This window comes from Rutilus rutilus (assembly GCF_951802725.1).
Source record: "Rutilus rutilus genome assembly, chromosome: 5".
Lineage (NCBI taxonomy): Eukaryota > Metazoa > Chordata > Actinopteri > Cypriniformes > Leuciscidae > Rutilus > Rutilus rutilus.
The window spans coordinates 28,303,817-28,317,155 of NC_140213.1; the positions used below are offsets into that span (position 1 = coordinate 28,303,817).

The 13,339-nt window shown below is 36.1% G+C and overlaps 1 protein-coding gene across 13 annotated transcripts; it reads right to left on the reverse strand.

The window, feature by feature from the left end:
- Nucleotides 1–1,483: 1,483 nt before the first annotated feature.
- Nucleotides 1,484–12,636, reverse strand: LOC311290496 (uncharacterized protein). 13 transcript variants are annotated; one of them, XR_014627391.1, is made up of 15 exons: nucleotides 6,040–6,166; nucleotides 5,816–5,953; nucleotides 5,122–5,256; nucleotides 4,957–5,040; nucleotides 4,788–4,876; nucleotides 4,600–4,702; nucleotides 4,381–4,517; nucleotides 4,235–4,295; nucleotides 3,948–4,166; nucleotides 3,500–3,600; nucleotides 3,324–3,424; nucleotides 3,148–3,248; nucleotides 2,972–3,072; nucleotides 2,796–2,896; nucleotides 1,484–2,720 (listed from the first exon to the last, which is right to left on the reverse strand). XR_014627391.1 is itself a non-coding variant. In XM_084408994.1 (10 exons), exons 2-10 carry the CDS (start codon nucleotides 5,948–5,950, stop codon nucleotides 3,574–3,576), a joined length of 990 nt encoding a protein of 329 aa, XP_084265120.1. In that variant the 5' UTR covers nucleotides 5,951–5,953; nucleotides 6,040–6,166; the 3' UTR covers nucleotides 1,502–3,573. The 13 variants fall into 13 exon arrangements, 1 of the variants encoding a protein (XP_084265120.1); XR_014627394.1 differs by adding an exon at nucleotides 3,676–3,851 and having other exon boundaries at nucleotides 1,502–2,720; nucleotides 3,324–3,600; nucleotides 6,040–6,165; XR_014627395.1 differs by adding an exon at nucleotides 3,676–3,851 and having other exon boundaries at nucleotides 1,502–2,896; nucleotides 3,324–3,600; nucleotides 6,040–6,165.
- Nucleotides 12,637–13,339: the final 703 nt, after the last annotated feature.

A 13,339-nucleotide genomic window follows, 5' to 3' on the forward strand; every position in this document is an offset into this window, starting at 1 on the left:
TAGGTCATAGTATAAGCAAAGAGTTCTATACTCTTTGGTATAAGTAGGCGAATTGGGACTCAGCCTCTATGTCTCGTGCGCGCTGCTGGCCAATGGAGGTCGACGTCCGCACACGGAGGCCATCTTACCACAGGGTGCTCGCTCACTCATAACATGGTGCATGTACTTTTAAATAACCATAACTTGCTCAATTTTCTACCGATTTTCAAACGGTTTGGTTTGTTATAAATGTCAGAGATGTAGTTATGATACTGCATACATATGAATAATTATAACAATGGACTTCCATATGAAAGAATGGAAGTCCATTGTCCAATTTACCCTTGTGGAATTATAGCCACTTTAATAACGTTTGTAAGAAACCAAACCGTTTGTAAATCCGTCAAGATTTCAGCGAGATAAAATGATTTGTGTGCGTGCTGATCACTCACCTTAATTCACAGCTTCCCTGTGGTAAGATGGCCGCCGGTGATGCCGCAAGTGACTCCGCCTTAAGACATCTAGCCTTTATATGGATATCTATGGTCACGCACATAACAAACGCATGATGGCTGAGCGCCAAATTCGACCGGTGTGGTGAATTATATGGTAACTCTAAAGTATTCGGTAACCCTGAGGACCCAAGCAATCCGATTGGTTCAAAGCACGTTTTATGGGTAATCGCTTTAGTGCCTGGTTATAAATCATACAAAATTATTTTATTATAGAAGACGTTTGTACTACGTTTTAACGAGTCATTAATGTATTTAATGTATTTTAAATGATACGTTTCATATACTAGTATTTAACCGAAGCTATAGATTGTGAAATTAAACATTTCTCGTTGTTCGTGTGTTTTTTAGTTAGCTTAGATAATAGCATAGCATACAGCTAACGTTATCCGATGATCGTGCTATGAGCTTAAACTGCACTGATACTGCCTTACCGTATTCACAGCCATTCGTAATGCAATTATAATTATGTAATTATTTTTTATCCTCAATAATCAGCGCAATATGTTACAAGTACACTTTTATTTATTAAAAGAGCCATAAAATAATATTTATTTGTGTATATTACTATTTTTGCTATTACATTTAAATAAATTACTGAATGCTAGCTATGTTTTGTGGGCATAAATATTAATTGGTTGTCTAGCCTTGACTAAAGAACACTATAATGTAATTATGGAATCACAATCTTAATGTAATTAATCAAACACCTTAATTCATATAATAATCTTTATTTTAAAGAAACAACATGTTAAAGTATGTTTTGTGACGAAATTATTTGTTTTAAAGAAATAGGGCATAATATGTTTTTTTTATTACAAGCATGTAATTTGTGTACTAATGCATATGATTTATGTCATAATAATTCTTAATACAGAACATCATAAAACACAATAACATTTAATGTAATTAAATTAGAGAATCAAAACTTATATAAAAATTGTATTAAATTACACAATACAATACATAATGAATTCTGAAACTGAATTATGAGATGTAATATATTACATTTTTATTAACACAAACCTACAAGCAAAATGCACATCGTTTTAGGACATTTATAGAGCTTTTTAAAATACACAACAATACAAAGCAGCTTTAAACAAACATACTCTAGTATGTCTTTACTTTCCTAAACACTTTTGTGATAGTCCTCTGGCTATAGATTGTGAAGATTTAAAAACCATTAATGTTGAGTTAGCTGTGTTAAAATATTTAATGAACTGTAAGGTTAAAGTTTTTTGAGAGCTAATGAGACAAATAGATGCAGTGTATTTTGCTGTATGAAAAGTCAAATCTTTAGTTTGAAGTAAATTCATGTTGTCTAGGCAAGTCACCTTTATTTATATAGCGCTTTTTACAATACAGATTGTATCAAAGCAGCTTCACATTGATAAAATGAAAATAATACAACAAAGTTTGTTTCTAGAAGAAAATTGCATCATTGTCCACCCAAATTAGACAGATCAATAATATTGTTGAATATTAAATGTCCCCAAATAAGCAAGCCAAAGCCAAGGCAACAGTGGCAAGGAACCAAAACTCCATCAGTGACAGAATGGAGAAAAAAACCTTGGGAGAACCCAGGCTCAGTCGCTCAGTTCTCCTCTGGCCAACCAGCGAACAGTGTATGATTATGATCCAGGCAACATTACAGGTCAGAGGTCAGATTGGTTGTGTCGATGAGGTCGGCACTTCAGGGATGCGTCATGGTTGGGTCCACGTGCAGGTCCACCATCTAGTCTGGATACGGCCGGAGTCCACCTCACTTCAGAAACGGAGAGACTGGTTGACAATTCAGCACTGCGTTGTCGTCGCGTCCAGGCGTAGGTCCTTCATCTGATCTGGATACGGCCTGGATCCGGCGGACTGCGGTAAACCTCGGTATAAGCAGAGAGACTAATATTAACGTAGACGCCATTCTTCTTATGATGGAACGAGAACATCAGGATTTATGGGAAGTGTTCCCGGTTCCGGCTGGCCTAATCTATGCAGCCTAATATGGAATTATAGAAGTCTATAATGTGTTATGTGAATGCTAGGTCAAAGAGATGTGTTATTAGTCTAGCTTTGAACTGACTGAGTGTGTCTGCTTCCCGGACAATGGTAGGAAGACTGTTCCAGAGTTTTGGTGCTAAATAGGAGAAGGATCTACCGCCAGCAGTCGATTTTGATATTTTAGGAATTATCAACTGGCCGGAAATTTTGAGATCGCAATAGACGGGAACTCTGCAAAAACACACAAACAACACGTCACGTGCAACTGAACACTTGCAGTCTTTAGTGCTGTGAAACACCACTCACTGTTTTTGCTTTGATATGCAAGCCCAAAGGTGCAACGCAGCAGCAGACGCAGCTAGCCCGTTGAACCTGAGGTGTCATGGATGGACTGACTTGAGGGAACTCTGCAAAAACACACAAACAACACGTCACGTGCAACTGAACACTTGCAGTCTTTAGTGCTGTGAAACACCACTCACTGTTTTTGCTTTGATATGCAAGCCCAAAGGTGCAACGCAGCAGCAGACGCAGCTAGCCCGTTGAACCTGAGGTGTCATGGATGGACTGACTTGAGGGAACTCTGCAAAAACACACAAACAACACGTCACGTGCAACTGAACACTTGCAGTCTTTAGTGCTGTGAAACACCACTCACTGTTTTTGCTTTGATATGCAAGCCCAAAGGTGCAACGCAGCAGCAGACGCAGCTAGCCCGTTGAACCTGAGGTGTCATGGATGGACTGACTTGAGGGAACTCTGCAAAAACACACAAACAACACGTCACGTGCAACTGAACACTTGCAGTCTTTAGTGCTGTGAAACACCACTCACTGTTTTTGCTTTGATATGCAAGCCCAAAGGTGCAACGCAGCAGCAGACGCAGCTAGCCCGTTGAACCTGAGGTGTCATGGATGGACTGACTTGAGGGAACTCTGCAAAAACACACAAACAACACGTCACGTGCAACTGAACACTTGCAGTCTTTAGTGCTGTGAAACACCACTCACTGTTTTTGCTTTGATATGCAAGCCCAAAGGTGCAACGCAGCAGCAGACGCAGCTAGCCCGTTGAACCTGAGGTGTCATGGATGGACTGACTTGAGGGAACTCTGCAAAAACACACAAACAACACGTCACGTGCAACTGAACACTTGCAGTCTTTAGTGCTGTGAAACACCACTCACTGTTTTTGCTTTGATATGCAAGCCCAAAGGTGCAACGCAGCAGAACGTAGTTAGCTCGTTGAACCTGGGATGTTGTGACATTAAAAGGCTATTTTAATGACACACTCCACAAGATAAGATAAATCAGCCCAAAAGTGACTGAAACCTTCCGTTCGTCTCAGTATTATAAGGCTGATCTGTACAACAAAAGATTAAAAAAAAAAAAAATTACTTAATGAGTTAGTTCACCAAAACATATAAAAATCAGCCATCAGTTTCTCATCAATGCTTACCTCAGGAATCAGTTCACACATTACAAGGTCGATATGTTCAAGCTTTTTGTCCTTCTTTTGCTCAAACACAATGTTGTCGATGTGTCCTAGAAGTTCCTCAACATGTGCTGACAAGGCTGGATGAAAGCTCTTAGGTTTTGCCATTATCCCAGTCTTCATTTGCCACCATTTGTTCCACGTGGGTTTCAGTGAGCCTTTCACAATTCCTTGAAACAACTCCTGAAAAAAATATTTAGTATAGCAAACAATATCTAGCCATTTTAAATTTTGTAAAGTCTTATATGTACCTGAATTTCAGTATCACTGACAAGAGAACAAATTCCTTTTTTTTCCACCTCCTCGACTGTCCTATATTTTCAAAATCATCGATCTACTTGATTAATTAAACTTTTAAGTTGATTTGTATGAATGAGGACACACATTTTACACATACCTTTTATACGTCATGTGCTGAACAGCATATGCTGCCATTGATGATGCGTGATATCTTCTCAGATGCCACAGATCGTCTCCCTGTATCACCTCGTTTTTCATAGAGGTCCATTTGTCCCTCACCTCCATTTCTGCCATCTAATGCAATAAACACAGTTGTTAAAGTAATGTAGATAAAAATAAAATAAAATAAATAAATAAAAGCATTTATTTAACTTACTGTACAAACCAAAACCCCACAGTTGTTAGAGTCAGCCAGCCTCCACTGTTCTGGGTACTCAACAGTCCATTTTCCCAAGTCCCAAGTATTTCGGAAGGCATTGCTTTTGTGCAAAAGAAAAAAATAATTAATAAATGTACATTGGTAAATAAAGATAACAATTTTGACATTTATAAAGCACATAATACCATAGTATAGTCAGGTCCATCGCAGAAATTGACTTGTAGTTGCCAGTGGGGTCATAAACTCGAATACGATTCAGCAAACCATCCAAGACCTTTACAACATAAACAGAAACCACTTTAACCAAAGTAACAACTGTTGAGTAAAAATGTATTTTTTTAAAAACACACATACCCACAAAATGAAGTGGTTTCCCTTTTCGGGGCTCTGTCCACCAACAATTCTTGGAATAAGGACTGTGTCATTCTCATCAAGGTCCTTTAAAATATTTTTAAGTAAGTAAGTAAGTAAATGTGTCCCCTGCCCTTGAAATTTCTAATTTAATAGATTTTCATTTACCTTCAGACAAGACATGTGACTGTCATCCACATGTTTCTTGATAGTGAAGGATCGCCACCAGAGCACGAAAGTGTGCACCTGTAAAGCAGTTCCACCATGTGCTTTACAGAGCTGTGCAATCCTTGTGTCAAGAATCTAAAAGAAATAGTAGATTTCAATGAAATGTTGTTGAATAATATAAGAAGTACAAATAGGAGGTTCGTGTACAAACGCCCATACAAATAAGCTGCCATTGGACGCATATGGAGGTCTTGCCTGAGTCCCAAAATTTCTCCAATCATGCATTCATGTCTATGTCTCATTACCCTCTAACAGAATCCACGGTTTCGAGAATATCCGAGAAACTTTATTTTTCAACCCAAAAAAACTATAAGGTGTACCACCACCCCTTACAGATATTTTGGGTCGAAAAATAAAGTTTCTTGGATATTCTTGAAATCTTGGATTCTGTTAGAGGGTGCTGAGACATAGACATGAATGCATGATTGGAGGCTCTAGAGCCTTCCAGAGCTGAGATATGGAGATCCCACAAAGCATTTATTCCATTGGGGCAAATAGAGACTCGCATACAGTGAAATTTTGGGATGAAATTTGGCCCTTTTGCAGCTTTTTGTTTGGACGTTTTCTGGAAACCGGGACTAATTAGAGCTATTACAAATATGTCTCAAAAATGTTATCAAATTAAAATTCTAACGTCGTCATTCAGCCATGGGAAACTTTTTTTCTGTGGACACAGTGTCTCGAAATCTTCAACTGTGGCCTGGCATCTCGGAAACTGAATGAGTGGCCGCTTTCTGTCGGTTTCCTCATTCAAAATGCGCATATACATTTCCTAGAAAAAAAAAAATGCTTTGTAATTGTCTTACATATATAATATTATATAATATATAACAGACTTCCATTTATTTGACATCTTACCTCTTCTAGCTCCAAGATGTGAAAGCGATCCACTGAAAACTGATTTTTTTTTTCAATTTCTGTAAACACATTTGGATCAGTCACAAATCTTTGTTAAAGTTACTAATTGTACTTTTTTAAAAGCAAATCAAATAAAGCATACCTGGGCGTGATGCATCACCTCCTGCCATGTCTGTCTTCAGGCAGTAAGAATCATGGTCATCATGAATATTCACTGAAAAAGGTTGTATATGTAATATTTTACATTTGCCATAAACATTTACTTCAAAAAGTGGCCCATCTACTGTAATGTACTGCCTTTCTCACCATTCAGGTTAATGTCACGCCGCAGGAATGGTTTGAGTTGGGACACATTGGTTTTCTGGCGGAGAATGTTGCCTGATTTGTCTGCAAGTGTAGCAACCCCTTTTTCGGTAATGTCTTCGACCACAAAAGGGCCTGTCCAGTTCCCCTCTAAACGTCCACCTTTGCGTCCCTCTTTTCTTTTGTTTGCTTTGAGTACCTCCTCTCCTTCGTGGATGTGAAATGATTTCACATTTTTTCTTTTCCGGGACTCGAACTCCGCCTTTTGCTTCCCCTGTGCTTTTTCAATGTGACCCCGCACCTTTTGAAAATAATGTATAATAAACAGATTTAATAGAATACCTTAAATAATGTGAATTATTGCTTAATTATAGTTCATACTACAGACAATTACCTTTGCCTGTACTGCTGTCACCTCTACTATCCTTGTGGGCATTACAATATTCGGATCCTCTCCTACAAAGCAATCTGTCTCAGATACTACCTTTGTGTTTAGAAGCTCTGGCGTGATTGGGTGCCGGTGAAACATCAAAAAGAATGGTGTATACTTTTTAGAGCCCTAAAAAAAGTGTTTCAACAAATTACATTTTACATAATCAATTGCATTTAATCATTTCTTTTTAAAGCAGTTCCAATCACCTGCTTTGAGGTGTTGATGGCATGCACCACATCCTCCAGTTTTTCGTCCCAGTCATTCTGCATGTCATTGCAGTACTTTGACAATGACCTCTTTATAGTCTGATTTGTCCTCTCATCCTGTCCATTTGACTGAGGGTGGTAAGCTGACGTGACACACTGCTTCACACCCAATTCCTTAAATATGTCCGCATTTAGCTGTTATCAAAAAGGTATCAAAGACATGGTAGATTCTTATAACATATAGCCCAAAAATTTTATAATAAAATCTTCTTAACTAAATAATAATAACCTGGTTCACAAACTCCCTCCCCTGGTCTGTGATTATTCTTTCAACCAGTCCATATGCATTAAATGCTTGTAAGACCCCTGTAGCCACCTCAACTGCGGTCTTAGACTTCAGGGATTTGGCGAAAACCCATTTGGTGAAGAGGTCAGTCATTGTGAGGACATAAATGTTCCCCTGAGGACTGGTTGGAAATGGTCCCATCAAATCCATTCCTATTACAGTCCAGGCTTTAGTGACCTTGATAGGGTGCAACACTGGGGCCACTGTTTTAATAGTATCAGTGCGCTGACACTGTGGACATTGGGCAATCTAAAAAAAAATTTGTAGGTGTTTGTAACATTACAAACAACAGAAACACATTACTTTGTACAACTACATCAGGGGTCTCAAACTCAACATAGGATTTTGAGGACACGACTTAACACCATTAAGTATTTATTATAATATGATCTTGTGGCCTCAATATAATATGTCGTGGCCTCAACATAATGTACCAATGAGTTAATTATTTACACTTGAGGGGCTGTATGAAACCATCTCGTGGGTCAAGAATTTGAGTCTACAATTATCTTACCCACTTCGTGACGTCCGGAAAGATGCCTTGCCAGTAGTATGCGCTTGCAATCTTATTGCATGTCCTTGTTCTCCCCTGATGCCCACCTGTAGCTGGGCTGTCATGACAGTCCCGAAGGACTCGTTCCTTCTGTTGCTCATCCATGACAACTAGACGGTTTGATCCGTCTGCAGTCTTGTAATAAAGATGTCCACCTGTGTTAGAGACATAAAGAGGTAATGTGAGGGAACGCAACACACAGTAAATCATGTTATTTATTGAAGAAAATATTACGTAAAATTAGTTGTTTTATCATAAGCAAACGTAGCGGATACTGTAAATTACATAATACATAACACATTAAAAGGCAATGATATTTTTCTACTTCCCCTGCACAATGAACTTCTTAGCAGAACGCCTGACAATTCTCTTCCGTCCGGTGTCGGCGTTCCCTTGGTAAACTCCACGCTCCAGGTACTCCTTCACCTCAACATGCAGCGCAAACTGTAACATAACTTTAATGCAAAGCAAAAGTAATGATATTAGGTTGATTAAACGTATTAATTGTGCAGTCAATCGATCCAAAAAATTAACTCGATTAAATACACTTTTTTTCTGATTAAGCGTGATTGATCACAATCATAAACACTCAAGTTTCAGTAACACTGTATAATAACGTTCAGATGTAAGTCATTTATAAGTGGTTAGTTAATGATGAACTAATCATTTACAGAACATTCATAAATTATTAGCAAGTGATATACTAACATTTTATGTATGTTTTGTAAATTCCGTTACAAGTCATTTACAAATGATTAGTAAATGATTAACTAATCATTTACTAAACATGAATATGCGTTTCATACATGTTTAATAAATAATGTTATTTTTTCTGTATGTATGTAGTAATTAGAGGGTTCAGAAAGTGTTGTAAATGGCTTGAATACACATACAGATCATTTGTAACAGGTAAGTATCATTTGTAACAGGTAAGTGTAACACATTTACAAGTAATGAATATTTTACACTTTAGATTAGGGGATGCAAAAAGTGTTGTAAATGATTTATTCATGCGTTTACACATCTATAACAGGTGTTGAACACTGTAGTGTGTAGTGTCGTGTGTAGTGTAGTGTGCACTGCAGTGTAAGTGCTGACTGGTGAGGGTATAGACAGCTGTCTTCTCTGAAACACATGGAGTCTTTAACCACTGTGCACCTGATGTGAGCAAAACATACAGAAAAATTTAACATAATGAACATTTATGAAACGCATAGTCATATTTTATAAATGATTAGTTAATCATTAACTAATCATTTGTAAATTACTTGTAACGAAATGTACAAAACATACATAAAATGTTAGTATATTACTTATTAATCATTTATGAACGCATAGTCATGTTTCATAAATAATTAGTTACTCATTTACTAATCACTCAAAAAAAATTTTTTACAAAGCATACATAAAATGTTAGTATATCACATGCTAATCATTTATGCATGTTTTGTAAATGATTAGTTCATCATTAACTAAGCACTTATTAATGACCTACAACTGAACGTTATTATGAAGTGTTACCCAAGTCTCTATACGTTTTTACTATATTTTATAATTTAATCATTTCACATTTAATCTTCAGATTAATGTAGAAAAACATAAAATAACTAAATAAAGACATTATATTTTAAATACTTGTTTAATAACTTATATATATATAAATGAAGGCCAGTATCACTGATATTATACAGCTACTGATGTCTTGATAAATATGGGAAATAAAAAGAAATTGAATAAAACGTAAAACACTCTGCACTGCATAATTTATAAATTAGATATAAATGAATCCTTATTAAAGCTACAAAAGCTCTTTAGTTAGGAGCAGTGAGTAATATTCTCTGTTCCCATTGTTATTTGATTGACCTCGTGTGAGACAACTATTGGGTGCTGTCCCTTTAAGACCTGCAGTTGCCGACTGCCAATTACTGCTGTGCAGTGCGCACCATATGGTGCGCGTGACTGTCAGGACATGTGTGTGTCTTTTCGCGCTCGAATGTTTTTAAACCATTTGCTTTAAGTGCATGTTAAATGTAAAGCTAGCTAAAGAATAACAGAAAAAAAAAAACGAATGCTGCGTTTATCGCATTAAACTGGACTAAAATAATCGCATGCGTTAACTTTGATAGCACGAGTTATTAATATATTCAATGCAACTGTGCCAAGGTGCTCAAACTCGCTTTGATGTATTTATGCAAGTGCCTGCACGAGCTGAGGCCTTTAATTTTTAATTGTTCATTCGGCAAAAAAGACTTTCGTCCAAATTGTATTAGGCCTATAACATTGCAAATATTTTTTTTTTCCGAAAGAAAAGCATGCTCATGCAATAATGTTGAACTGTGTCTTAAGTATCTATAACGGTAAAAATTATTACAGGCCGATAATTTCGTTTTTATTACAATTTAACTACAATTAAACATTATTAAAATACACCGGGTGATGGATATACTTACTGAAATGTTGGATGATGAGAAAAAAAAACACAATAATTAATGTAAATTTAAATTGATAATTAAATTATATTTTTGAATTAAGTAAGGTAAATGTATTGGTCGCAGAGATGAAATTGTCCAGAGATATTTGGTCACAGAGATGAAACTGTCCAGATGCACAGATGTCCAAAGATGAAATTTTCGCAGAGATACTTTGTAGAATTTCTGACGAAAGGGACATGTGAAACATGGCAATCGTATATATAGTCCCGCATTTAAAAAAAAAAAGTGATGAGACATTCTCATTGGTCATTTTCAAGTGTCTTTAAAATGACAATATTTTATTGATGAATTGCGTTACATTGTTTTGTTTTTTTAAACCTGTGTAACATATATATATTATAAATTGCCCTTTCGATGTGTGCAAAAATATTGTATTGGTGAAAAACGTTATCTCTAATAAGTTTTTTTTTTTTTTTTCTGTCATGTACAACCGGAATGGCAATATCATTACTTTTTGCATTAGAATATACAGAACAGGTGCATAAAAGAAATACAAATAAAACAAGAAAAATAATTATCATAGTATTAAACAAAAAAGATTGAAAGGTTAAAGGGGCTGGTTGTGTTTTTGTTTTGTAAATCATATTCTTCTTTAATGCAAACAATATTTATTGCATTCTTTTTTTTTCATCATGCACTTTAAGGGCTTTTAAGACAAACTCATTAAGAAGTTTTCTCTCATTTACAACTCTTCTCATTTATAACTCATTTACAAGCAAAGTAATACATTACAAGTAACATCCATTACATAATCAGATCACTTTTTGATGTTATGAGTAAATAAATGCAATAAAATCACATACATTATGTAAGCACGTTACATTCTAATAATACAAATACATTTATTTACATGAATGTCACTGAAGTATTTTCAAAAACACTATTCACAGTATAAGTATGAATTGTAGCTGAAATATAGCCATTGATGCATGAGGTCCACTACAGTGGACAGATAATTGATCAGATTTTTCTCCCAATCTAAAATCAAAACTTGAAAATTTTAACTGTGATATGACTCATTAGATATTGTTTGATGCTGCAATTTTTTTTTTACCTACAAGAGTCTCCTAGGAAAGATAGGAATGGTTGAATATTCCGGAGCAACTTGGCATTTCTGACTGACCATTGACCATCTTGGTTTGGAGGGGAAAAAAATCGAAACACAACGGCTTGCCACTTGGTTGCAATGTATAGGATGATGCACCCGGGTCCAATAAAGAGGCTGATGTGCAACTATGCCATCAAAACCCGTGCAAATTTAAGCAAATGTTTTTTTAATAGCTGTCCACTGTAGTGACCACTATGCATGAAAGGGTTAATCCATATAAAACAGCGCTTAATCTTGCAAAGTATGTTTTGGTGCTACTGCTATCATTACGTTAGTAATTCATTAAGTTAACTATAAAGTTAACTATAAAGTGTCGCTATGTTGTAGATTGTTTTCATAGTTATGTGTGAACTTGTGTGTATGTGTGGTTGCATTAGTTGCAGCCTATAATTTCAGTTTTATTGATCAATAATAGCCATTATAAAAGCAGCCTAAAAGGTATAAGAAGCTATACAAGTCAAGAAATAAATTAAGTAAAACGATTCAGTCAAACATAAGTCAGCAGGCTACAACGTTAAAGATAAATAGCCTAAATAATTTAACGTTATATAAAATTATGAAACTAAAACTTTGCCCTCAGCCAAAACGATTTGCCAGGGAACAAATTATAGATTAATGATATCAAAGATCGTACACGATCGATACACAAGACCAGCGGCAGACTTCAGCATCTCATCAGCCGAGGTATGGTTGTTCCAAGCGGGATACATGAGCGCTGAGCACCCGGTGATCCCTTCGATCTCACATCTCCGAAAACGTCAGATCAAATTTTTAAATAGGCGCTATCTGTATAAACAAACAACATATTTGAGATTGAAACAACTACATTATCGACTGAAAAACTCTTAAAACTACATTTCGTGACACATTAACAGTAGTATTTTTAAATTTCGCGGTCTTTCTCCTGCTATTGACGCAACTTGAGATTTTAAATATTAGCTATAGAATATACACAATTTACATATACAATATACAATTTAATTTAATCTTACCTTGCATATAGCAGCGGGATTTAGCATTCTACATAAAGCTACCACATAATAACACTAAAACAGCTCACGTTAGCTACAAGTTATCGCGAGAACAGATTTAGATCAGGCATACTACTGGCATACTAATTGGGTCCTCAGGGTTACCGAATACTTCAGAGTTACCGTATACTTCACCACACCGGCACCCTCTTCGTTAAAAGCTAACGTATGGACAGTTGGCAGTTTCATTGTTACCTATTTAGTATTTTTTTTGTATGAGAGCTGCTTCTGTATTGTTTAGTTTTCACATCAATATGCTGTAAACCGATCTGTTATACGTACAGTACGTTATACTGCCCTGCAATATGTGCAATCCCAGCAAACACATTTACGTTGTGGCAACGTCTCTGGCACGTTGCATTTCTGCTATGGCAACGTCGCTGTATACATACAACCGGCGTAGCGTCATAGAACGTCTCTGAAAAGGTTCACGCCCACTTTTAGGGGAAAACAAACCGGCGAGCGCCATACACAGTATCGGATTGAGGACATGTACTAACCCTTACAAAACATGTAATTTGTATTTAAACATTTTTTTTCACACAATAGGCTACCCCTATTATGTATTTGTATTTAATTAAATTTTTCCACACAGTATTTTGTATTTTTATTTTATTTTAAATACATTTCCATGTATTTATGCCCATCTCTGCCTGCCATTATCATCAATATCTTGCTGTTATGGAAATATCATGAATTACGGATGATGCTATCGAAAGCTAAATCAGGCTAGTTGTATGGCTGGACAGAAAAGTGCACTCAGTAGCTACTCTAAATATAAAGACATAATATTATACATTTAAAGATGTTTACTTCTTAAAACCGAAG